We start from the raw sequence: 27,678 nt of genomic DNA, 5'->3' as shown, positions 1-27,678 counted from the left end.
TGGTTTTTGTGTGTCTGCTAAGCCACCGGTACTACCTGGTACTACTACGCTGAGGGAAAACTTTTAAATTAAAATGGGCAATTAGATGTTTTAGGAATTTTTATTTTTTATGTATATGGGTGTTTTGTCTGAATGTGCATATGTGCACCAGGTACATGCAGTACCAATGGAAGCCAGAGAGGGCACTGGATTCCTCGGTACCGGAGTGACAGACAGTTGTGAGCTGCTATAGTGAATATGATTCTCTTCCCCTTGGTTTTTAACAATTCATTTTATATTTATGCTTAGCAGTGTACCTTGTTTACTGAGGCATAAAATGTACAAATAAATATTCTTACAGTATAAGCTCCATCAGCTTGAGTGAATCAGATGTAGGTGATCATCATTTCTTCAAAGTCCTACTCTTTCCTCTTGGAGTTTTCATAAGGTCTATATTTGTAGTCATTTGTCCGATAGGTCTCTGACATGGGCAAGTTTTCATTCTATTCTGACTGCCCATCAGTAATGAGCTATGTGTTCTCAATTTTTTTTTTGCCATTTTTGTGATGGGCACTGTGCCTGTATGTGTACACACATCTACCTGTGTGTAGGCACATGTATGCGTGTGTATGTGGGTATATCTTCATGAAGAACCCAAGTTTGATGTAGGCAATCTTCCACCTTGTTCAGTGAGGCAGGATCTCTCAGTCAAAGCCAGAGCTCACTGATGTGGCTAGACTCCCTACCCAGCTCACTCTGGGATTGCAGGTGGGTTGCCACGCCCATCTAGCATTTATGTGGGCTCTGGGGATCCAAACTTCAGTCCTCGTGACATAACTACCAAGCCATCTCCAGAGCTATGATATTAAATATAGTAAATTGTTACCTACAAGTGGGTGGGTCTAGGTAATGACAGTTCAAGGAATGGCAGAGACCTGTAAGACTAAATAGATCCCCTTCCACCACCACCCCCAAGTTACTTTTGCCTGTGGTGTTTATCACAGCAACATAAAGCAGCCTTTCCTCTGTCATTGTAGAATCTAGAAGACAGATACATTTTAATACTTTATTAAATATATAGATATGTTATGAGTATAAAGTTTGGAGATCTTAAAATGTGATAATCGCAAAACAGAAAAAACACACCATCTGCTACAATGTTCTCACTTTAGTGGCACATGCCTGGAAATCCCAGCATTCAGGGGACTGAGAAAAAGAGGATCACAAGTTCAAGGCTTGCCTCCCCACCTCCCCCCTGAAAGCTGTAATTTACCCATAAATCCAATCAGATCAGCTAATGCTGGGATGCTCAAAGTGTAGACTCCTAGTGATCATGAGTAAGAAAGATCATTCTGAAAGCACAATAATAAATTTAACTCACCATAGGGGAACATAAGCCATTAAAAGGAACTCAGTAGTACTAATTTAAATTCATTTCCAAAAAACAGCTTGAAATGACAACTTGAATGAGATTTTAAAACGTAGCATGCAAAAAAGATTAGAAAGGCTGAGAACCATTACACACATTATTAGGCAGCATGAAGGCTACAGAGTCCACTAGAAGCAACAAAATGGCAGAACTTTCAGCATAAAGAAAAACCAGAAACTCTGGTCCACAGTCTGAGTCACACATGAATCAGGCATTGCCACCTAAAACAAAAATCTGAACAGGTGTACAGACCACTGACCATAGCAAAGACTCATTAGGACATTGTAAATCAACTTTTCAGCTTTCCTTGAAAAAAATACTTCCTTTTATAGCTGTTTATTAAACATTCATTTAAGTGTTAGAAAATTTGGGGAACATGAACTAAAGAAAAATTGTCCCACAAAGAAATTAATAATATAAATTACTTTTTAAAAATGTTTTTGGAGGGCTGGAGAGATGACTCAGCAGTTAAGAGCACTGGCTGCTCTTCCGGGGATCCTGAGTTCAATTCCCAGCAGCCACATTATGGCTCACAACCATCTGTAATGAGATTTCTTCTGGACTGCAGGCATATATGCAGACAGAACACTGTATACAAAATAAATAAATCTTTAAAAAAATGTTGGTGTGGCCCACCACACTTAGGAACTTCAGCTTGAAGGAAGTTTAATGAAGAAGTCTGAATCATTGTACCAAATATCATCAATCAATATTGAAAGTAAATTTCAATATCATTTCATATAATGTCTTGTAGGTGGAGTTTTCCTCCTCGCCCACCAGTTCTCAAATAACTGATATAGAGACTCGATATTAATTATAAATGCTTGGCTGATAGCTCAGGCTTACCACTAACTAGTTCTCACAATTTAAGTTAACCCATTTCTATTAATCCACGCATTGCCATGTGGCTCTGGCTTCACCTGTCCTTCAGCATGCCTTGCTCCCTCTGTGTCTCCTGGAGACTCCACTGACTTCACCCTTCTTCCTCTCGGCATTCTCATTTGGGCTGTCCAGCCTATACTTCCTGCCTGGCTACTGGCCAGTATTTTATTAACCAATGAGAGTAATGCATATTCAAAATGTACAGAAGGTTTATTTCACAGCAATGCCTACTGAAAAAAAATGATCTAGGATAAATGGCAATGTTGATAGCCATAATAAATAAAATTTAACCAACAGATAGAATAAGGCTTTCAAAATACAGTAAAGCAACATTATCACTTCACTACAAGGTGGGTTTAAAATGAAGAGCAGAATGTGTTTTTCTTTTCTTTCATTAGTGTAAATAGTTGTTAACAGTTACTTGAACAAAAGGTAAGTCCTATGGTCTCCCCAGCTACCTCCCTCATCCCTTTAAATGGAGACTCATTCAGGTCAGAGGGAGGGAGGGAAGGAGTGAGAGAGGGACTCCAGAACTCCACATTCTTCATATTTAATGGGTAAAACCAATGGGATTAGAATAGCTTATCTTATTTTTTTAATGTATAGGTGTTTTACCTGTACCATGTGCATGCCTGGTGCCACTGGATGCCAAAAGAGTCATTGTATTGGATCCCCTGAAACTGGAGTTATAGACAGTTGTGAGCTGCTATGTGTCTGGTGAGAACTGAACCCAGATCCTCTGCAATAGCAGCCAGAGCTCTTAACCACTGAGTCATCTCCCTAGCCCCTTCTAATGGAGGTCCTACTGAGTCTTTACAAAGATACTATTTCAGTTGTCTTCAGTTAGCTGTACTAACTTGTAAATACAGGGAACATGATCTTTATAGTAGTCACTCACACTTATTACTATAAGAAACAAATCACTTTTAGGAATTACATCAGTATGAACACAGCAAACGTTTGTAGGAATATCTGTATTTCTATTGGGATCAAAGTGAAAAGCTACAGAGAGCAGGACATTTTATTGATAGGTTAGGGCCAAATGCCATTGTCAAACTAGGAATGCAAAGGCTTCAGCAAGCTTACACTCCACAAACTGAAGCACTGTGTTCATTTTAGATTACATAGTAGGGGTAAGGGGCAATAACCCAGTGAAACGAGGATTACCAGTTACAAAAAGAGAGGGTTTTTTAAAAAATTACCTTCCAAAGGGTAGAAATTAAAATATATCTGTCGAAATGATTTTGTCCTTTCTGAGACACAGAGAAGAAATGACATCATCATAATTGAAATATGCCTGGTATTACAGCACCCTCTGTCACTGAGTATAATTATATGAACTAGTTTGCCTAATGTGAGAATGTTTGTACAAACTTTATGGTTTTAGTGCTTAGTTTACTTCCATGGCACCTGGTGGAAAGGCTACGAATTTGCCAGATTTCAGTGTCAATATAGCAATACTAGCAAGCGTTCTCTCAACAAAGCCATCCTGAACTCTGGATTATTTCAACGTGCGCCTTGCCCACCGGGCTGGCTGGTCTGCACATCTCCTCTCCCAGTTGTAAACTATAGTTAACAGGCTTCTTAAAACCCTTCTAAATCCGAATGCTTCTGCAAGTAGGAAAACCACTGCTGTACAAAAAATGCCCAGTGACGAGTGACAGTGACAAATGTCTCCTTCTAAGGGACACGTCTCCTTCTAAGGAAATGTCCTTCTAAGGGACATTTCACTAATTTGCACTGTGTGTCTTGATACACGATACTGAAAACAATTGCTAATAATGCTTCAGGTCTAGAAAACCTGAATTTTCGAACATGAATTCTTAAAGAGAGATTTCATGTTGATTTTCTAACTTTGGGGACCTTTAAAGGAAATACGTCATGCAATTATGGTGCAGACTCCACTTTCCTGAGCTAAACCTGGTGAGACGGTCTTATTTTAAAACATCTAATAATTTTTCTAATTTCCAATCCTCAATGCTGCTGTGTTCGCAACACCCACATGGAAGAAAGCAAAAGCTTTTTACAGCACAGGCTAACAAAGGTACGAAGTAGAGCCATCTCTGGAAAACGGAAAATGGAGGCCCTCGGCCTATTCAGAGTAAACCCAACCTACGCGGACGGCGGCCCGGAAACCAGGAACCAGACGGCAGAACAAAAGGAAACGGGAACTGTGTTCCTAGGGCTTGAGATCACGGGAAAAAAGCCGACTTCCGGCCGCTTGAGGTCCGTTCCACATCAGGACTCCAACCGTTTCCGTTCAGAGTAACCGCAAAACCCGTCCCGCGCGGGAACTGGTCAGGGGCGGAGTCTTAGGTCCCGCCCTTCTGGCGGTGTGCGTAAAGCCTACCCGGGACCGCGGCGTCTCTGGAAGGTTCCGAAGGGAGGAAGCGAGCCCATCCGCGGGTGGAGGAACATCTCGGCGCCAGATGGCGCTGTCGCACCGAGAGCCAGAGCCTGGGCCTCAAGGGAGACGGGAAGAGGCGCCACCGGAAGTGCGCATTCCAGTCCCGGATATTAAGCCTTCTGGCAAGTTCACCGCGCGGGGGCGGGGCTCCAACCGGAACCGGACCGCGAACGCCGGGCCGCGGCGCGGAAGAGCTAGGCGGTGCACCCGACGCAGGCTCTGACTTCCGACTCGCGCGCCGCGTCTTGGCGGGAGCGCGAGGGGGCGGGACCTTCGCCCGCGCTTGCGCACTAGAAGGGCGTTGGTACGAAAGGCCCGCGCTCGTTTCTCGTCTTTGATCGCCCGCTGGCCCCGCCGGGCGGAAGTGGCCGTGGTGTCGTAGACGGCTTTCGTTGGTTGGTTTTGCTGCTTCCCACCCGTGGGGGGGTTGATTTCTGGCTGTCAGTTCCGTCTCTGGAAATCTCTGCAAAGTTAGCGATGTACGAGGCGGACCCGAGCCGAGCTCTTCCGGTGTCAGCCGTGGGCCCGGCGTCCCTGTCGCTAGTTGCCCACTCGCGTAGGCAACCGGGGGCAACTGGTGACGCCGTCACGGACCCGGAGGAGCACGTGTTTCCTCTCCGTAAAGCACAATTTGAGTTCTTTTTGTTGTCAGGGTGTCGGGGTTGTGCCTTCCGTGGTGTGGCTTTGCGCAGAGCAGGTGGTTGAGGGAAAGCCAGCCCCGCCCTTCCCCGCGCTGGCAGTGTCTGATGCCCGTTTTCAAGGAGATGGGCAGAGCTTCCCCAGGCTGCGTGGGCTTTGTTCTGGTCTTGGGTGTATCTGAGGACCGTGGACGTGTACTTGCCGAAAGTAAAGGCCGCATGACTCCGGGTCCACCTTTTATTTCACGCTGAGGGGCAGTTTCTCAGAAATCTGTTTTCGGCCTTTGGTAAACACGGTTAGGAATTTCAGAGATCCATGCTGTCAGTGATTTCCTAAAAACAATATTCTTTACTTTTTAAATACAATTTGTTTTGCTCATATTTTCATCCCCAACTTCCTTACCACCTCATCCCCGCCCCTCTACAAAATCAAAACAAATACAAAAATAATAAAACAACATACACACAATTTTGTGTTGGCCAACTGTTTCTGGACATGGAGACTGACCTGGAGTGTGGTTGACATACCCGGTGACACTCCACTGGAGAAAATTGATGTCCCCTTTCCCATTAGCTACCTGCTGTAAATACCTACTGGTTAGGGGTGGGACTTGTGTTCTCTGACCCCTTCTCTGTATTGGGATTTTTTTTTTCTGTTTGAACCTGTTGTGAATGGAAATTCCTGAAAAGAAGCTATGTGGTAGGCACTGATTGATTAGAACTTAAGTACTATGGCGATGTTGCAGGTCCAGAGGCTTACCTTGGCCTAATTTTAGCCCCCACACATGCTTCCACCAACCTAAAAGCTAAGGAAGTCATCAGAAAGCATCTGAGGCCTGTAGGAAAGCCTGCCCCATCTTGCTGAAATCACTTCTATAATAGTCCCACCAATGTATTTTAAGTCTGTCTTGATTTATGACTTTTTTTGTTTTGCAACACTATGAGACTAATTCCACGTAGGAACATGGAATTTGGGGTCACCTAACTCTATCTTCCCTGGGCCGTGGTCACTCAAAATGGCTCCAAAATAAACTCGTGTTCCCTTTGAGATGAGCGCTGTGGGATTTGTTTCCTTTGACACTGTAGGTTACGTGTGTGCTGTCACAGCTTCTGCGAGTCCATATACGTGTCAGCCCTGGCGTGTCTGGGTGACGCTATTTAAAAAATGTTCTTTAAAGCTGAGTGAACAGAGTAGAAGGCAGAAAAACAGACACGGGTGTGGAGTCAGGAATGAGAAAAAGCGAATGCTCTGCTGTAGGCAAGAAAGAGCTTCCTCTTGTGTGTCCTCTCCCTCCCCCCTCTAGCCTCCCCCTCCTCCTCCCTCCTTTTTTTCTCATGAGTCAAAGACACTCTGCTCAGGCACCCAAGGAGTACCTCCCTGCCTAGTCCATCTCAACTATTGCTACTTGAGCAGTGTTGCGTTAGAAGTTTATGTAAGGACCAAGTAGAAAGTATGGGCAGCACTGTAGGTCACTCAGAAGAGGTCAGGAATAGGAAAAGCTGAGACTGTGTGCCCAAGGAGAGAGAATAGGAAACCTAAACTAGAAGATCTTAGAAAGCATGAAGTGGAGGGTGGAGCTAAGCCTGTGATAGATCTGAAGGAAGATTGACATGACGACATGGCAGTGGTCTCCTAGGACCCACGAGAGTTCCAGCTTCTTGCACTTCACATTTGAATTCAGGAAACCTTGACCAGGCTTCCATCAAATACTAGACATGACACTAAAATACTAGAGTGAAAAGCATTAGGGCAGGGTCTTGCCTCAAATTAACTTGTCCATTTTATTCAAAACTATCCCAAGCTTCTCTACAACAACTTTTCCATCTATAGTATCCATGCGTCAGGCTTGGTGTTTGTCTTCTTGCTGATACTTATTTCATGCTTAAATAGGTTTTTCAACCTAAAATGAAATTTTCTATCATAGAACAAAATGAAATTTGTTTAACCCAGAGCAAAAGTTAATAGGAAGAAGCTTCAAGATACTATCTTCATGGGCAATTACATTATTGACAAACCAGAGCCCTATAACATGCAGTTACACTTAGAAGACAAAAATAGAGCAAAAGGGAGTGAAAATCTGTGGTGTTAGCGATTAGTCACACGATTACAGCTCCTGATGGATTGACAGCCATCAAATACCAGGAGAAAAGGGACTTCTGTTTTTAATTTTTATTGTATGTATACAGGTGTTTTGCCTGCATATATATGTGTATGTGCTTACCACATGTGTGATTGATGCCCATGAGGATCAGAGGAGGACACCAGCTCCCCTGGAACTGGAGTTACAGATGCTCATGAGCTGCTCTGTTGGTACTGGGAATTGAACCTGTGTCCTCTGCAAGAGCAACAAGTGCTCTTAACCACCGAGCCTCCTCTCCTGCGCCTTTGAAAAAGGGAAGCAGGCTGTTTTTCAGTGGACTGTTCATTGAAAGAACTATCTGCCAGGTTTTCATTTTTTATACCTTATTGCCCCAGCCCAGATAAGAGTTAAAGCTCCTTAGGCACCAGGTCTTGGCCTCAGCTTTGATCACCTCAACGCCAGTGTTCATTCCTTACTCACCAAGGAGGCGTGTCAATGTGAATGTGACCTGAGTAATTGACACCATTCTCAGATCCATAGGACAGTCCTGATAAGAAGCCATGTTTCAGAATCAAAACCTAACTTTCCTTACTTGGTAGTTGGTAGTTCATCCTTATTTTCATAATTCATAGAATAAACAAATACAGCTTAGAACAAGGTAGCTTTTCATACTTATTGGACAGAAGTGGTCCAAATGGCATTGTCTCACTGACATTCCTGAACTTTGCTTTGGAAATCTGTGACACCATATATAGGAAGTATTCCCAAAAGTTAACCATCACATTTGTTGTTATCTGTCCGAAGCATTGGGTCATGCACTGTTGAGATATCCATTCTTTGTGGCACTGAACTTCAGCAATCATTTGTATTGGAGCAGTTGACACACACACCTTAAGGATGAAACATCAAATCTAGAGTCATCAGATGATTTTATTGCAGGTCTCATGAGGCCCTAGCTGGGCTTTCAAGTCTCCCTCGACATGTTCCTTAAAGGACTGCTCAGCCCTGCATTCCAGTAATTTAAGTGTAGATTTTTCTGGCAGTTGTCTTGCCTTTCATAGTGTGCTTACATGGAATGATGAAAACAAATGTGCCTTTTACTTCTCTGAATGGGGTTATTGTAGAGAAAAACGAAGTCATAAATAAGAGTGCAAAGTTCCCTTTGTCCCCAAAGCACAGTCACACTCACTCCAGCTCTTCTGATAAGAGAAAGAATATGGCTTCTTATATTCAAAGTAAAAACCGGCCTTGGAGCATATGGGGTCCCCTCCCCCCACTTCTGGAGCCTTTACGGCATCTTTTTATGTTATGTGAAAGCTTTGTAGTCGAACTATTTTAGAAAGAATAAATCAATTTGTTTTTCTGAATTGTCTTTCCCTTGAAGTTTTATTTTTGTTTTCTGGCAGAAAAACACTTTTACTTAAGTGTACTAGAACTGAATTATTAAAAAATAATTTCTTCCAAGAAGCTTTTAAAAAATCAACATTAAATTCAAATGGAGATGGACTGAGGTTTCCACTTACTGCTTCGTTTACTTCTGTTTTGGGCCAACCTTACTCAAGTTTATGTAATACACTCATTTGGCTTTTCCTAGTCCTTTCACAACTTGGAAAATTCTGTTTAGAAAAAGGAATATTTTCATCAAGAGTAATACATTTAAGTTTTATCCGCTTTGTATATTGGTTTGCTATTTTGTTCATGAAGGACAGGACTTGTAGAATAAGAGAATAGACAGTTAGTCCTATGGCAGTGGTAAAGTACATGGCCCTGCTCTATGGTTCTGACACACTGAGCGACTAGATTCAGAAGGTGAGTGTGTCCAGAGACCTTTGGGCTTTCTAGAACCACTTTAATTTTATTTAATTTGTTTTTATTTTTTAAAAGTTAAAATGTAATTATATAATACCCTTCTTCTCTTGAGTAGGTCTCCTCATTGTTCCTTCTCATAATCATGGTCTCTTCTTCTCTAGTTGTTACTGTTAAATGTATAGTCACTTTTTAACACTGGTCCATCCATGTACGCTATGGATAATGGAAATATAATAGGAAATGAAATGGTTTTTCTGGTTAGATGACATTGAGTGTGGTCTCAATTGCAGGCATGAAAAAATACAATAACATAAAACATGTAGTTTATAATACCCTTAAAACCTGGGTTTCATGACAAAAAAGTTCTTAAAATGTTGAATTTCAAAGTCAGCCTGTTGAGCTACATTGAAAAGCAGATCAAGAGTTGCAGACATGGCTCAACCACAACTCTCTGCAGAAGACCAGAGTTCAGTTCCCAGCACCAACATTGGCCAGGTAGTTATATTCAAATTAAGAAACGTTGGAATATTGGTGCCTGTTATACATGCTTAATTCCTTCCTCAATCCATCTATCCATTTGCTAAGCTTTGGATGAGAAGCTGCATGCTCAGGGTTAGACTGTTCCCTGAAGGTAATAGAAGTCATGTAGGTTATGTTTTTTATTGAAACAAGAATGTTAAAAAATATATAGGGAGAAGTCAGGTGCTGGTGGCTCATGCCTTTAATGGCTCATGCCTTTAATTCCAGCACACAGGAGGCAGAAGCAGGCAGATCTCTGTGAGTTTGAGGCCAACCTGGTCCACAGAGAGAGTCCCAGAAGCCAGGGCTGTTAAACACACACACACACACACACACATACACACACACACACACACACACACACACACACACACACACAGAGAGAGAGAGAGAGAGAGAGAGAGATTATAATTTCCAGTTGTATATAAAAATTTAAAATTGTATGCTTTAAATGTCCCAGAATATTTAAAATAAAAGGGTTGTCTATCCATATTTACTTTTTCACTAGAGTTGGGCAGTCAGTAATTCGCCACCTAGTTTTTGGTATACTTTTTATACGTTTAAATCTCTTTTAAAAAATCCCAATCCCTTTATCAACGTTATGGATTGGTAAGCATATTGCATTGTTGGCTTCTTGTAGTTCATTAACTGACTTCCTGGTGTGGCTCAGTTACAGATGTAGGGCCTCTCATTACAGTGATCTTGGAGAATGGCTGTAAGGAGAGCATTTAGTAACCTTTATTTTTGGGTTAGAAGGAGCAGAGATGAAATAACATCACTTACATAGTACTTGAACTACAGAAAGCAAGTAACAAAGACCCAGAAAAGATAAAGGTAAAACTTTAAAAATCCAAGGTTGATTCCAATGGGGTGGGACGTCAAAGGGAAGGTTCTTCAGGTGTTTACAGTACAGCTTCCAAGTGGGGGGGGGGGGTCCTTAGTAGTGACATTTACTATGCTTTGGTAAGAATGGGCTGGAGATTACTGAAAAGACTTTTCTTGGACTTGGCAAATTTAGGATTCTCATTAAGTATGCTAATGTATTTTTTAATCCTTTTGCTTAGATAGTTAACCATAAATACAATTCTATAATTTATTCTCCACTAGTACAATGCATGGTCTGAAATCACAGATCCCAGGCTTAAGAGAACATCATTGAGCTGAAGGAGCCACATTTTGCTATTTCAGTTTTCATTGGGCAAGAGATACAAAAAATTCAGTTCACCAGAAGGAATAAGTTCCAGAAAACAGTGTCTTGTGTGACTCAGTGGCCATGTGAATTCTTAGCACAATGGAAACTGCTCAGGGTGCGTGTTCCATGAGGGCTGCATACTAACAGGACTCCATGATGGCTGCACACTAACTAACAGGGCTCCGTGTTTTGCTGAATGAGAATAGGACATTGTGTGGGTAGGGAATGGGCAGGGGAATCTGGAAGGAGATGGGGAAGGAGAATGAATGTGATCAAAATGAATATATGGAATTCTCAAAGAGGTAAGGATTATATTTTCTAAACAAAGTTACTTGGAGAATATGTTTTAACATGCTATGTTATACATACATTAATTGCTTTGATACATCCTGATTACAATAATGCATATTTTAGAACACTGCTCCACAGCATCAATATGTATTTGTGTCTGTCAACTAAATATTAAACTAGTTTTTCAAAGCCACAAAGTCACTTTAGGTTTTCCTCTTTTTTTTTCTATTCATGGGCTGCAACCCAGGGCCTGCACATGCTCAGTAAGCCCCAATCACTGAACTCTCTCTAATCTTTTTCTGAATCCTTTATTTTGAGATAGGGTTTCACAAAGTAGCCCAGGCTTTGAAATTCCAGGCAGGCCTTGAAATCACTATCTACCATCCTCAGCCTCCTACAGAACTGGTGCTCTAGGCCTATGCCACCAGGTCTGGCTTGGTTTTGCAGTAACAAATTTGTAAGATGTACCTGTGTAGTACTATATTTTACATTGATTCAGTAAAATTCATTTTTATTAAACAAATCTTCCAGATTTACTAGGGCTAATCTCATTAAACATTAGTGTTTGAAACAATTCTTAGTGTTTAAGGTTTTTCATGCATTTTAAAGACTTTGTAAAAATGTTAATACATTTGAGTGTTTGCCTGCATGTATGTCTGTGTACCATGTTCATACAGTGCTCACAGAGGTGGAAGAGGGCGCTGGATTCCCTGGAACTGGAGTGACAGATGGTTGCTTGCTGCCAAGTGGGTGTGGGGACTGAACTGAGGTCCCCTTTAAGGATGCTGAGCAATTTTAACCACTAAGCTATTACTCCAGCCCTTATTTTTCCACTTTATGTTAACTTTCAAAACCATGAGGGTTTTAAATGTATTTTTGTTGGCATGCAGTCATTTATTTACTTAAATTATTGTGTAGGAATGCTTAGGTATGTGTAAAACTTTTAAAATTCAATTTTTACAGAGTCCTATACACCTGGAGAATAATATTTTTTAAAGATCAAAGGAAGGAATCTGTTGAAACAGCTCTGGAGATACCTAAATCTTGATGGTGTACCAAACCAAATGTCTACTGCAGCTCTGCCCAGCCCTAAGGTAGGTGACTTTACTGTGGAATCTGCTGCTGAGACCACATCCTTTGAGGGCCCCACAGGGCTATTCACCAGAATCAATTCCACAGTTGCATTGCTTTAATTCTTGCTTTTTAAATTTAACATTGAGGTGGACTGTTTTTATAAATTATAATGCAAAGAAATTGCTTTTAAAAACATGTGATTGTTGATTACCTACACAATTGTAAATGTGAATTTTCCTGAAAGAGTAAAAAGGTTGGTCTAATGTCAGGTGGTTGTGTGTACAGCAATTAATGTCTCCATTACTAAAGGGGATTATGCTGCTATCACAAATTTCTTTATCTGTTAGCAGAAAAAATAGCTTCTTCCTAATGAGATATTCTGTTTGCTTTGATAGACATGAGATGGTGTAATACATGTATTAAAATCTTAGTATTGCTCTTGCCCTCCCACTATAAACAATGCCTACAGATATTGTTGCTGCTGCTGCATTTTTGTTAAATAAAACATGAGGAAATTTGCCCGCCCTTTCTTGTTTGTGTGGTCACGTATGGATCAGGTGCATTTAAACACCTGTGTGGGCATACATATGGAGGCCAAGGGTTGGCTACAGAGTGTCTTCCTCAGTTGCGTTCCACCCTATTTTTGAGACAGGGCCTCTCTGTTAACTTAGAACTCACCTGTTCAGCTAGACTGATGGACCAAGAAAGCCCCGAGCATCCTCCTTTCTCTCTGAGTCCCCAGCACCGGAAGTGTGCACTGGCAGGCAGGTCCTCAGGCTTACATGGCAGGGATCTCAGTTTGGTCAGTGGACCACCTCCACAGCCCTAAAACCAGCCTTTCTTGTACATCGTTTCCCTCTTTCAATCATAGTTATACTTTTTTAGATTACTAACTAAATTTTTTCACTGAAAACAATTGATCCAGAGAATAGATTATGGTAAGTCTTGACCAGTGTTGGATGTAGAAAGGTGTTAGGTAGCAATCTGTGAGGTTTTATACAGTTGCTTCTGATTCCCTGCTTCTGACATGCTGACTGCAGAATTATGGACAAATAGTAATCTTAGGAATTAATGTGGAGGTCAAACATCAGACCCCTTACAAACAGATTATATTAAAATGAAGGGAGACCAACCGTTCCGTATCGATCAGTTGCCCAGCAGTTTGCCAACAAGTTTCTTGGCCTTCACAGGTAAATGTAGCAACAACCAGACTATAGACGGGCACAGGGGAGAGCGAAGGGCCCCAGCCGGCTCATCTCCTGTTTCCCTGAGCCCTCCCGTTGACTGATTTATGAAGAAAGCGGCGCTTCACTGCTGCTCTGTGCAGAAGTCGTGCCCCACAGAACTAGGTTCAGAACAACAGTGGAATGCCTTCAGGTAGCCCAATGCAAACTGCTTGGCTCGCATGGCAATAAAAATATCTTTAGCTCCTGGGACTGAGTGTTCTGGGCACGGTGTTCAGCTCTCTGCACCTACTGCACATTTAATCCCCACAACCACCCCGTGAGGAGTTATTGCCGTCATTTTCTAGAAAAACATGATCGTCGCGGCAGCACAGTCAAGCTAGTGGGTTGGGCACTACTGTGATCTTCATTTAGAAGATGGGGAATCAAGCCTCGGTGAGGCCAGGTGGTTTGCCCAGAGTGGTGAGGTTGGTCCCAGAGGCCGGGCTGTGTGCGTTCTCCCTCCCACGCCACCACATCAGCACAAAAGGGCTTGGGGGATTTGTACGGTGCCCCTTGAAAAAGTTAGTATATGCTCTGGGGTAAGAGAAGCCAACTTGAAAAGACCGTGCAATTGCAGTGCCAGGAAATTTTGACAAAATCGGGGAATAATTAAGGAAAAATAAGTGGTTGCAGGAGTCAGGTGGAGACAAGGATGGGTAGGTGGGGCAGAGGATCTTTGGAGCAGAGATACTACAGTTGTGCAATGTGTCACACAGGTCTCTAAATCCACCCAATGGACCCTGATATAAACCATGGGTTTTGGTGACCTTGATGTGTTAATGTAGGCTCATCATACAGAACAAACGTGCCACTTTGTTGGAGAATAGAGAGGGTAAGGGACGCTCTGCATGCCACTGGGAGACTGTGGAGCATAAATAATGAGAGGCCTTCCTCTCTGTTTGGCGTGGACTTCTAAAAAGGGTACTGGAATGTATAATTTATTTTTAAAGTGCTTTCTAAAGTAAAGAAAGGGAAACAACTAGGACAGTGCGGTTTTAAGTATATTCATGGTGACCCATGCTTTGTTTCTTTTGGGTAAGAAGAATGGGTGATTGACGACATCAAATTTTACATTCAGTTTCCTTCCTGGAGTTTTCCTAGCTCCCAAGAAAGTACTTACTGCACATTCATTCTTTTTCTTTAGCCAGAAAACAAAAGTTAGACAGGAGAAAGCCAATCTCGTTAGTGTAATGCTGCAGTCCTCCTCAGTGTCTATTACCAGGATGTAATTTATTGAAGAGGCATTTGGCACCTCTCTGAGCCAACCTCCTAATAGCTTTAAAAACCTCCCTTTGTTTTTACAGTAAGCTCTTCATTATCTGAGGCAGGTAATTGATTGTTAATGAATTAGGTAATTCAGGATAGGAACAGTAACTTTGTAGGTTACATAAATAAATAAATAATAGTTTTAAATTTCCTGACCCCTAGCAAAAATAAGTGAAAAGTCAATCTTGTTTCATAAAACAGGTTCTTGCTTTGAGCTGTAGATGGCCTGCTGCCTCAGCCTTTGGAGTAAGGGATTGCAGATGTGATCCTGTAATTAATTGGAAGCCTCTCCCAGGTTCTCAATCAATTCTTCTTGACACAAGGAATGGAAAGGGTGTGTGTGTGTGTGTGTGTGTGTGTGTGTGTGTGTGTATGTGTATGTGTGTGTACATACAGATGAATGCAGATAAATGATAGACAGATAATAGATAGATAGATAGATAGATAGATAGATAGATAGATAGATAGATAGATGTCTACCCAAATCTTTTTCTCTTCTCTCTTTACTGCCAATATGTGCCCTGAGCATTTTGCCAAGGTGGTCAGCTGTAAGCAGACAGCAAGCAGGTAGGCAGTCTTATGGCAATGAACACTTTCAGGGTGGTTCTGCCTGTGACTTTTTGAAGACTGGGATCCTGAGTGCTTCCTTGGCTAGTTCCCCCATTTCACTGATAATTTCTGACTACTCTGACCACCAGAAGCACAGAACCTTCTTGAAAGAGAAGATTGCTACTGCCTAAGTTTCTTTCAAAACAGGAAACATTTTTCCTCTCAGTGATTTACATCAGCTTGTTCCTACAGTTGGGATCAGAGCCTAGGTCCTAGCAGCCCTCACAAGTTAGGCTTGACCACCCATCCTCAGCAGGCCAATTAAAGGGACAAAGTAATAGTGAAAAGCAAAAAATGGAGATGTATTCAATGGGGGACACTTTAGCAAGAAGACCAAGGAGGTCCAGTCCTCCCCACAAGTCTGTCTTTGGGGATTGAACATGAGGCTTGTGTTTACATAGAGGACAGGAGGCGGGAATAATTAAAGGCTCAGGTAAGGTGTGTCCCTGCCGCTCATCATTTTCTCATGTCCTCTCTTTTGCAAGGTGACAGTCTGACAATGTCAGAACTGTGTGAAATCTCTTTCTGGGAGACAAGCTCACTCTCTGGTTGGCATCAGGATCTCAGTCTGTCCCTTCCTTACAACTAAGACCCATGGGGAAATTCAATTTCTTGGAGTCCACTGTTTCAGCAATCTGATAGCCATAGGGAGGGGGAGGCAGGTGTCTTTAGACTGTCTTTGCTCTTCCAGGATGTTTACAAGCCATATATGAGCTCATTCATGTGTTTACTGCCATCTTCCTACTAGCATGCAAATGTTCACCTACAGTGTATGTTGTGTATAGAATTCACTGCCCTGAAGGGCACATCTGAGGAACACATTCTTGTTTCTCCGAATATAGCTGTGGCTGCCAAAGGCCTCCTTGTTCCTCCTTGATACTGAAGCAAGACCTGCAACAGTTCAATGCAGTGCTGCCCTGAAGCTAGCTAGCACTGGGAGGATGGTGGTAATTGGTGCTTAGTCTATATCACGGGTAGTAGTCAGAGTTCTGTCACTGTCACAAAATACCTAATGTCATCAACTTTAAAAAGAAAGGTTTCCTTAACTAGGTCAGTCCCCAGCCATTGGCCCACTGCCTTTTTATGTTGGAGTACAGGAATATCTTTGTCTTATAACCAGAAGAAAGGAGGAAAGGAAGAGCCTGGGGTCCTACCACCCCTTCCAAGGCATGCCATCCAAATGACTAGGAGCTCTCCCATGATGTGTTGCCTTTTAAAGTGGCCAACAACTCCCAGGGCCAAGGAGTCCAACAACTCCCAGGGCCCAGCTCAACATTGTTATGAAGACTTCAAGTATACTTTCAGGAAAACTTGTCTAAAGCTAGCAATACCTGCTTCTACTTCCCAGCACTCTATTGGGTGTCATTGAGGTGTGACAGCTGCTAGGTAGCCACCAGGGTAAACGAGACACAGTATGAGGTCAGTACTAAAACTGAGCATAAACACTTCTGCTGGACAAATAGTTCAGTACAGGTGACAGCTTCGGGATAGCATGTGTCATGTGTTGTGAGTGCCTTGCACAAGGACCTGTTTTTCTACATGGGACAAAGACATCTTCTGCTCACCTGTGGTGAGTCCTGAAGGTGGGGTACATCTGACAAGCCATGGTCAAGTCTCTGAAATTCATTACTATAGGCTATTATAGGCTATAAAATGGCTAAAGGACAGCCCAGCCTGGGTTCACAGAAACAAGAGAAAGTCCAAGGTTTGAGTTTTACTGTGTGTGTGTGTCTGTGTGTGCATCTGCATGTGTATGTTTCTGTGTATATGTGTGTCTATGTCTGAGTGTGTCTCTGTGTTTGCTCTAGCTTGTGTCTATGTGTGCTCATGTGTGTGTGTGTCTGCGTGTGCACATGAGTAGTGTGTGTGTGTATGTATGTTTGTGCATGCGTGCATGGAGGCCACAGATCAATATTGGGTTTCTCTCTGAGTAGCTCTCCACTATGCTTTTTGAGACAGGGTCTCTCAGTAAGCCCGAAGCTCACTGATTTAGCTAGGCTGATAGCTGCAACCCCCAGAGATCTTTTAGTCTCTGCTTCTCCAGCAGCAGGGTTACAGGCAACTGTTGCCAGACTCGGGTCCTCATTATCGCACAGCAAGCCCTGTATCCACTGAGCCATCTCCCTAGCCTTCTCAGGCTGTACATTTTTGAGTCACAGAAGCCAAGGCCAGGGGGTCTCCAGCTGAGAATGGGATGTTGATGCTCTGGCCTGGCCCTGTGTCCTTGACTTGGAAGAGCAGCCCTGGCACAGTGTCAGGACAGTGACTCATGAGCAGTTTTTGATTAATATTCTGTTCACTGACTCATGAGGGTGGGGTGGGCAGGACCAGGTGAAGTAGGGGGCTGTGTGCTGAGCAGAGAAGACAGGTAAAGTATCGACTGCCTCCTAGAGCCTGTATCTGCCCTCATGCCCCTGAGCCCTGTGCTCCCATCTGATTGGGCTGGCATTCCTCAGAACATGATAACCTCAAGTCTTCTCCTGAGTTAGCTAAAGTCACCTTCAGTCAACTTATCACTCAACCCCAGTACCGGGGAATCGCCCTAGTCTGGGTCCTGGCCCTTAAACATGTGTTTTCTGTCACCAAACCCATCGCATGCTCATCACTAAAACGTCATCTGTTCATTCCATCCCCTGGTGTTCTGAGTGATACTTCCCTGACCCAAGCACCTGCTACCTCGAATGCAGTACATTAAACTAGCCTTCCACCACGTGTCACGAACCTGTCACTCTAACACTTGGAAGGATGAGGAAGAACACTGTGTAGTCCACAGGGAGTTCAAGGCCAGCCTGGGTTATATATAGTGAGACTAAATCTGATCCTGCGCCTGTTCTGTGGGAAAATCCCTCAACGTCTTCAGGTTGCCTTGGGTGGAAAATCAAATTGTGTTTGTTAGACAGCTCTTCATGGTATAGCCATATCTTCTCCTCTAGCCTCCTGTAGTCCCCTCTGACTGTGACTTACTGCTTCAGCCACACCACACTGTGTTTGGATCTTTGGGTACTCACTTATCCTCCTCATATTTGCATCAGTTTTCTGCCTCTGACCTGAAATTTCCCATCTTCTCTCTGGTTCACTGTACCTCATCAGCTTAAGACAGACCCTGCTTAAGACAGACCCTGTTCCTTTAATGCTTGCCACGTTGACAATATCATCTTCCTTGTATTTATCCTTTATGGGAACTGAAGCAATTGGACATCTAAACTCAACACTAGGAAATTAACTGAGTACACCAGGCTTTCGTGTAAGGTGTGTGTGTTGCTGAAGCCTGTGAGAGTGCTTCCCCTGTGGACTAGTGACAAGAGTCACTCAGATACGAGTGACCTAACGTTTTTTGGCAAGATATTAACACTGGAAAAGTAAGATGGCTATACATCCACACCCCCAAAAGTTTCTGGGTATTAGAATGTTAAGTATTAAAGAACTTTCTGAGACAAGGATTTTCTATTTAGTGAAATTTCTAGAAGAATTTGTGCATCTCACTCAGACTTCTGGCTGCTCTCTTTTTCTGTGGAGGGTCCAGGGCTTAGGCAACAAGCTACCTAGCTCCTCCTTGATGCCTTTGCAATTATTGTTTCTTTTATTTTTCAACTTCCGTGAAGTAAGAAAAAACAATTTAAAAAAAACCTCCTCCCTTCACAGGATGTCTGAAGGTTTTCGTTAGTTAGCATAACAAGCAGAAGATGGGGGTGGGACCCACAAACGCTCCTCTATCAGGACTTCTCATTTTACTTCAAGTAGCATTGGAGGAAGATCAGACAGAGGTGACAGTCTTGAGCGATGATTCTCTGTACTCTGGAGGCCTCCTCTGCTTAGGGAATTTCCTGGAATCTAATCAGAGGTTGTTAGAAGCGTTAAGGCATATCTTTTTGGTGGCAATTATGATAAAAACAAGAGCTAGAGGTTTGTCAAAGGAGTCTATGTCCTTTTTTTAAAAAAATCTGTATACTTTATTGCTTTTTGTTTGTTTGTTTTCTGAGACAGATTTCTTTATGTAGCTCTGGCTGTCCTGGCACTCACTCTGTAGACCAGGATGACCTCGAACTCACAGAGACCCACACACCTCTGCCTCCCAAGTGCTGGGAGTAAAGGCATGCACCACCCCAGCCCAGCAGGAACCTATGTCTTAACTGCAAGAGAGGCAGACACAGAAGTGGGCAAGCAGAGGCAGGGAGAATCCTTGGGTTTGGGTGCCAAGGGAGGCTATCCTACCTCTTGCTAAGTCTTTCTGGTCATTTCTAGTCCTCTCACCACAGTAGTCCCTGCCTGGACTCCACGGTCAGGAGGTTCAGATGATTTGTACACTGTCAAATGGCCAAATACATTGAGGAAGAGTACATATGAAACGTATCTTCCTCAGTAGGAGAGGCAGGGATGCTTTGGCCACCAGCTAAGGCAGTAGTCCTTAAGGGACATTTCTGTGCCTGCAGAATGGCCCAGGAGTGTAAGACAGAGACAGACTCTGTTTTTCTAGAAAGTAGCCATCCTCAAGGACAAAACACCATACTTAATGTGCTCTGTGATCAAATCATGATCAACTGTTCTAGAACATTCAGGTCCTTCTGTTTGTTGCCTGTTTGAGAGTATTGCCGTAGCTAATATGCACTGAGCCACAGCTGTGGAAAACAATACAGCATCTGTTTCAGGAACATAGCCCACTTGTACTGTGTGATCAAAAGTATGCAGTCACAAGCCTCAGAGGGCCACTCTATGAGGTGTATTTCCCCCCTGAAATCAGCCCAGCTGCCAACATATTTTGTCTCTGAATTATTAAACAGAATTCCAAATGTAGTATATCAGAAAATTCAAATTCTCAATTATTTTGTTACATTATTTTGTGTGTGTGTGTGTGTGTGTGTGTGTTAGGTGGGGTTTTCATCCTGTGTACTTGTGGTAGTCAGGGAGTCAGAGGACAATTTATGAAGTCCATTCTCTCCTACCACGTGATCCCAGAGATGGACTCAGATTATGAGGCTTGGCAACAAGTATCTTTACAGGCTGAGCCCTCCTGGCAGACCTATCTAAACAGTGTAAGGCTTTTGTTCTGGTATGGTTTATATCTCTTAATGATTGCACCAGTTTCCTCTGTTTTTTACTGGATAGCAGGCTGACTACCGTAATAAATTCTCCACACCCTAGACTTGTGCGGCACCTGCCTAAGCCAAAAGACTCATTCCAAATAGCAACTGGAAAAGATCAGACATCTGTGTGAAGAAGATATTTAGAGACTTGCAAGTAAAGTGGAGAATACATCCTCAATGTCTTTACTCATATATTGAGTGAGTCAGAGTGCAGGCATTACTGAATGCTTGCTCTGTTGGAACCTCTCCGGAGCAGCTGATCTGGTGTTGGGGTCCTCAGTGTGGAGCTTACAAGTGTTACTAATAAGTTACCCAAGAAGATTGGGGAAGTGGTTTACTGGGGTCTTAAGTCTCTTCACTGTTAATCTTCTGTGTTATGAACTTGGACCTGTGATTAAAAACATTTGAGCCAACGTGGACAATATTTTCTGTGGCCTTTTGAATTAGATACTGTAAAAAAAAATTTGCAGGGTAGTTTCTATGTGTGTGTCTGTGTGTGCATGTCTGTGTCTGTGTGTGTTGAGGCCATAAGAGGGTGTCTCTGTGGAGGTACAGCAGGTTAGGAGCTGCCTATCTTGAACACTAAGAACCAAGCAAGTCTTCTGGAAGAGCAACAAGCATTCTTGACCACTGAGCCGTCTCTCCATCCCATCAGGACATTTCTTAACACGCTCCCAGAGAGGACTGGAGAGACTGCTTAGCGGGTAAAACACTTGCCATGCAAGTATAATAATTTGAGTCTGAGTTCCCAGAACTCAAGCAAAGCTGGGTCACAGTGTGCATCTGTAATGTGAGCACTCCTACTATGACACTAGAAATTGGAGGCCGTCTATTCTGGCTTACACAGCAGCAAACAAACAAACAGAGAAACCCCGTCTTGAGCCAGGTAGAAGGGGAGGACCAACAGCGGGATCGTCCTTTGGCCTCTCCGACTCATGGATGTCCTCACACATGTCCATCATACACATGCACACCGAGAAAAGATTTTGATAGAACACTTCAAGAAGGCTTATGTTAGGAGTATGATTTTAAAGCAGATTTTCCAACTCCAAAACAGTCTAGGCAAAGGGGAACTTCTGGCTAAAGACAAGTACAGTGGTTTAAAAGATTACCGAGAGGAGGAAACATCAGGAGTACAAACCAACCTGGTGTGACATCCTTGATGGAGGCTGATAGAAGTCATACAAACCAAATCTTGGAGGGTGGTTGAATAATGAGGATGGAAGGTAGGATTCTTTCTAAGACTATATTTTACAAGGAAGCACTCAGTCAGATGAGTTAGGGGAATGTTCAGAAGCCCAGCTAACACTGGTTCAGCCAAAAATCTTTATCATAATGTCCCATAACCTCAAGTGACTAGGCAGAACCCACTCGGATGGTCCAACTCATGAAGGGGATCTGATGTAGTAACAAAAGCAGGTTCAGTCTAATAATACCACAGTGGTTCCCTTGAGAAGGAAGACAGCTAGGAAAGCTTCCACCAGAGTGAATGAAATGCAAATGACTGTCACTTTTTCATCACAAATATCCTGAAGTTCAGGTTTCTCAGTAATTGCACAGTTGTTCCTACATAATGAGGAGAACTGATAACATACTATGAACCATTTTCTCGCATTCTCCAAACAGGCTTAGCCAAAGAGGACATTTCCTTCCCCACAGTTAAGATTGGAAGACCATAATTGGTATTCTACCTTGTGTCCCACCTCAGTAGCAATCTTCCTAGTTTTCACAAAAAAGACCTTTTTTATTAGCCTATATAATTATTACCTATAATAATGGTGTCCTGTCTAGTTTTATGCCAACCTGACACAATCTAAAATCATCTGAGAGGAGGGGACTTCAACTGACAAAAATGCTGTCATAGATGTGGCTGTAGGCAATCCTGTGGTGTGTTTTCTTAATTAGTGATTGATGGGTGAGGGCCCAGCCTATGGTAGATGATGCTATCCCTGGGCTGGTGGTCCTGGGTTCTGTAAGAAAGCAGGCTGAACAAGCCATGGGAAGCAAGCCAGTGAGTAGCACCTTCCCTAGCCTGTGCATCAGCTCCTGCCTCCAGGTTCCTGCCCTGCTTGAGTTCCTGCTTAGGGTTCCTTCAATGGACTGTGATTCAGGATATGTAAGCAAAGTAAGCCTTTTCCTTCCCAAGTTACCTTTGGTCATGTGCTCATCACAACAATAGTAACCCTAACTAAGATAAATGGTTTTCCTGGTAATATTTTCATATTTATCCCCATTACTCTCTATTGCTCCCCCATCCCTGCCGACCTTCCTTTTCCCAAATAGTCCTCCTAATTCTTGTCTATGGATTTTTTGGGGGGATGATGGCCTTATGAGTTTAATTAAGGCTACTTTCAAGATCAGAGCATGTTTGCAAGAGCAAGTTAGCAGTGGCCATACCACTGAAGAAACATGTCTCCCCTTCCCACAGACACTGTTGACTGACTACAGATCCTCCAGGAGGGGAGGGGCCACAAGAGTTACTCCACACAGAGGTTATGGACCCAATCATAAACATCATTTCACTATTGGGGGAAATATGAGAGATGCCTCTGGGTAAAGCAAACTCTGAAGTTGCCATCCCTCAAATAAAATGCCTTCAAAGAGTTGACACGGATTTGTTTGTTTCTAAAATGTTAGCACAGTAGACTTGGGGAGCAGCCTCACGGAGGCAGGCTTCCAAGCCTTTATTTTGAAAGGAGACTGCCAAAGCAGTAAGTTCAGGGCAGACAGGCAATTTGCTCAAATAAATTCACACTACTGTGTACATTAACAAAAGCCCTGAACACTCAAAAGCATTTGCATTTTGAAGAGACTGTCTCTTGATTCAAATAAGCCTGTAGTGAGGGTTGATCCTGGAAGTGCTTGTAAGAGTTATAGGGCACGATAAAAAAGTCAACCAGTGTGCCCCGACAGTGCTGCAGGGAGCAAGCAATGAAAGGCTGAGCAGCTCCGTCTGAGGGCCGGGCCTCCTAAGTCGCCCCTGATTCCTTCCAGACCTTTGTGTTTCCTACTTCTAGTCCCGCCCCATTCTCTTTAAACCCAATTTATTTTCTTTAAATAATGGGTCCCAGAGTTACAATTTGAGGACAGAGAAGAGGGCCAGACAGAGAGAGAGAGGGGGCTGGTAATAGAAACTTGGTATTTGGTCATCAAGAATCAGGTCTGCATGCACCTACAATCAGTGACAGCTTGCTGTGAAGGCATCTCTATTTGAATTCATTTTTCTACTGAACCATCAGTAGTATAAAAATAGCAGTGAACCACATTTGAGAGAGAGGTTGAGCCATTGATTTAAGCACTTGGACGGTATCCAATCCCATGGCTCCCTTGGGCTAGATTGATAGTGCCTGTGAACTCCCTTCAAGAAAAACACATCCTGCCTCACCATCCATTCCTATTAACTGCATTCTCAGAGGAACTTTTACACAGTCCCTTGAATGCCTGACCAACTTCATTCCACTTCATGTAGAACTGTCTCCCTGGATGTGATTATCCAGGAAGCCAATTTTGCCCTCCAAGACAAGCGAGAGTGTCTGAGAACTCTCCACCCTACTCTGCCTGTTTGGTTTCAAGTCCTCAGAGAATAAAGAAGACATTCTTATTATTCCTGATGGAGTAATTTTAGGACCAGCATGCTTCCTGTGAGTGGTACCAAGTACTCTTCGTGAGCTGAGAAATTCTTTTTCAGCTAGAAATCGTTAAAGGGAACCAGTTTTAATTAACTCACTGGTAGTGCTAATACCCACTGGGAAAAATAATGTAGGCCAGGAGATGCGGAATTCATTTGGTAGTGGAATGGAGTCTCCAAATAAGACGGGGGGGGGGGAGGGCGGTTAAAGTTTAAGGCACTATGTTAGTACTACCTGTGGGAGTTAAGTCGAGCTACTCGTGTTATTTAAATTTTTCTAGCACCCACATTTTTTAAGTAAAGAATGGTTAGGGTGGCACACCTCTGTAATTCAAGGTGGCACAAGAGAATTGTGAGTTCAAGGCTAGCTTATACAACAAAATGAGATCTTGTCTCAAAAACATGAAAATTAAAAAAAACAACAGGTGAAATAAAAGCTATCATTTCATCAAATAACTAACACAAAAAATATTAATATGTCAAGGCTTTACAGTTGAACGTGTGTTCACCGTGTATAGCCACATCCCAAGTGTTCCACAGCCACATGTGGCTAGTGCGTGCGAGCAGCTCCCTGGGATAACATAGGAAGGGGGCTTCATTGGGACCCAAGACACCTGTCCTTCCAGAGTGCCAGAGAGGACATTTAAAAAGTGCAAGACAGGGCTTGCAAGATGGCTGAACACATAAAGGTGACTGCCTCAAAGCCGGCAGACCTGAGTTCAATCTCTGGGTCCCACACGGTGGCAGAGCAGAGCTGATTCCCAAAAGTTGTCCTTTGGCCTCCACATGTGCATCCACACATATGCACACACACAATTAATAAACTGATAAAAATGAAAAGGAAATAACAGAAATGGAGAGAATTGCCTGACTGTGGGGTGATTGCCAAGGAACAGGCCAGATAAAGATGATGTCTGGGCATTGGGTAGAATTTACTTAGGACAAGATGAAGTTGGAATTAACCAAAAGAATAGCCTTACTTTTCTCATCTAAGGAAAACAGCTCCAACCCTGGGACAGGACAGGAATAAAGGTGAAAGCCAAAGGCATTGCAAACCCCTGTGACTGTGTGACCATAAAGTAGAAAGCAGACTTTGAAGTCAATACGCATAACGACTTCCTAGACTCAAGTTAGCCCCAGCCTCCATTCTGCAAATAGAGGGGTTTGTGTATGTAAAGTGCTTTGTTAACTGCCCGACTCATACACATTCGCGGGTTATTGTTATTGGCTAAAGAAAGTGCTGTGAAGACAGCTAAGAGAGGAAATTCCTCATTTCAGCATTGTCGATGATGAAAATTTGACCCCTCATTGAGTGATGGGGACTTCATGGAGTCGAAGGAGGTCTGTCTTCCTGTTGGGGGCAATCAGATTTGTTTGTCAAAGTACGTGCTATCCCCCTTTAAAGCCTTCTCCTTCTTTATATGTATAGCATGAGCACATGTGATGCTCCATAATTAGGTTTTTGTTTTTATTTTACCATAAATATGGGCTTTCAGTGACTTCATAGAAGTGAAAAATGGCTCTTCTTGGATATGGAATCCAGGAATTGGCAGGCAAATTGAAGTTAAGGTTTCCCAATAGTGCCATCTCTACTAAGGAGATTGGACACTGGCTGTCCCATACTCTGAAACATGTTTAAAATTTAGGCCAATAATTTTATGGCCCCACTTCCCATTGCCCTCAATGGCTTTTCTACTCCTCATTCTTTGTGTGTGTGCCAGCTCTTGCTTCATTTCCCAAGGAGTATCCCCCTAGAATAATCAGTCATTTGTGGATGCCCCTAAAAGTAGCCATTCAAGCAGCTTGAGGTTTCACTGTGACTGTTGTGTACATGCGGAAAATTGTTTCTTGGGAAGTTGTGTGTGAAGACATACAGCCTGTAAATCAGTGTGCTCAAACCTTTTATGGATACCAGACTCTGCAGTATTCCATGCAAATAGAATACTTTATTAAAGAAGAAGGTTTCCCACATACAATTCTGTGTCAACTCCATGACGGCCTTGCCAGACCACTGGCAAGATCCCATCCTTTAAATACAAAGAACAAAGCCAGAACACTTGAGTAACTTGACCAAGGCCACACACTTGATATCTAACGTGACCATCACCTAGTGCTCATGTCTCTATGACATCTTCACAAGTAGATGCAATAACTTTAACTAAATTCTCTCTCTATGGCTGTGTTCCCACATTTAGAAGCTGCAGATCCTACAATTTCTGACCACAATAAGTCTCCAGGTTTTTATACCCTAGGAGTCTTGTAGGGGTAAGGCATGGGGAACTTGGATTTGTGGGCTGGGCAGTGGCAGGCACCCGTGTTTCTTCTGTTTTAATGATCCAGGTGGGTCTCTGTGGTGTTCTCTGTCACAGCTTCACATCCCAAGCACAAAATGTTGCAAAAACCCTGAGCCTAAGTGAGTGTTACACACAGCTGGTTGTTTAATTCAGCTCCAGGCTGTCCCAGTGTGCATCCCAGAGCCCCCCTGCAAAGCCCAATTGCCTCTGCTCTACTCCACACCCACTTTCCCCTGTTCCATGTGCTATATGTTGAACAGTGCCCTCATCCGAGTCCTTAGGAAACTGCTATCTTCTCTTTCTATCGTGGCCTCCTCTTGCCAGCAATCATCAAGCCAGAAAAACCAGGTCCTCCTAATGGCTGCATTCCTTTTCTGCCAATGACCCAGGGTTCAAACATAGCTGACCTTTCTTAGAAAAAGTTCTTTTTCTGAATATCTTTAACTCCTTCCAGCCAACAGACTATGCTGGGCCCACCTTGCCTAGCCTTCCACACAGCGCTAGGCATAGCTACAGTTTAGAGTTTTAGATGATCAAGCTGAGAACTCCAAAGTCTCTACCCAGTGATCATTGTGAGCATATTTTTTAGTCAAAGTCAGATAGTTCTGTCTGGATGTCAAAGTCTTTTCCTAACTGTTGACTCAAGCCTCCTCTCTCATGCCTCCCTTTGGATATCAGAGAAACCTGGATGTTATGAGTATTTTCTACAAATACTAATGAGTTATTTGTGTGAATGACAAGCTACAGGGGAAACATTGTCTTTTCTTAGGTATATTTCTACTGTATATACTTATTACATATTTTATTATATGCTTATTCTAGATATATTTATTAAATAAACATGTACAGTTTATATTTGTTATTTTTTAAAGTTATTTCAAGCTGAAAGTTGCTATTCTCTATCTTTGCCATTTTCTTCCTTCTCAGTGTGAATAAAGTTCTGACAGTGGATTAGGAGAGTGTTCATTTCTAATGAAGGGAGAACTTTAATTAGCAGAGCATAGAATTAGTGTTGAAACCAAACAGACCACAAGCAAAACTCCATGCTGAAGCTCATTGCATATAGAGCCCTATGGTGAGTTAGGTTTATTCCATAAAAGGAAATATGGATACGCATAAACACACAGCGATGCCTGGAAAAAGAATCTGAACTTTGTGAGCATTAGCGCAAGTAGCTTTATGTGGTCCTATGGTGTTTTAGAATGAGTCATGAGAATTGCATCTTCAGAGAGGATATGGCCAAATAAAAAAAAATCAGCACTCACTTCCCTTT

At 42.8% G+C, this 27,678-nt stretch overlaps 1 protein-coding gene and 1 long non-coding RNA gene across 2 annotated transcripts in view; one reads left to right on the top strand and one right to left on the bottom strand.

Annotated features, from left to right (window-relative positions):
- Positions 1-27,678, top strand: part of Stard13 (StAR related lipid transfer domain containing 13) — a 381,417-nt gene that overhangs the window by 56,976 nt on the left and 296,763 nt on the right. The window contains exon 2 of the mRNA XM_040751432.1: positions 12,191-12,321. Within this exon, the coding sequence (XP_040607366.1) occupies positions 12,292-12,321 (30 nt within the window). The 5' untranslated portion in view covers positions 12,191-12,291. The remainder of the gene's footprint in view (positions 1-12,190; positions 12,322-27,678) is intronic.
- On the bottom strand, positions 1,053-4,634 carry LOC121142053. Its single transcript, XR_005879078.1, has 3 exons — positions 4,407-4,634; positions 2,906-2,970; positions 1,053-1,331 (listed from the first exon to the last, which is right to left on the bottom strand). It is a non-coding gene; the product is annotated as an uncharacterized LOC121142053 (long non-coding RNA).

The sequence above is a fragment of the Mesocricetus auratus genome, unplaced genomic scaffold (assembly GCF_017639785.1).
Source record: "Mesocricetus auratus isolate SY011 unplaced genomic scaffold, BCM_Maur_2.0 Super-Scaffold_100008, whole genome shotgun sequence".
NCBI classification, from domain to species: domain Eukaryota; kingdom Metazoa; phylum Chordata; class Mammalia; order Rodentia; family Cricetidae; genus Mesocricetus; species Mesocricetus auratus.
The sequence above is the reverse complement of the archived record's forward strand: the minus strand, read 5'-3'. Positions and strand labels throughout refer to the sequence as shown.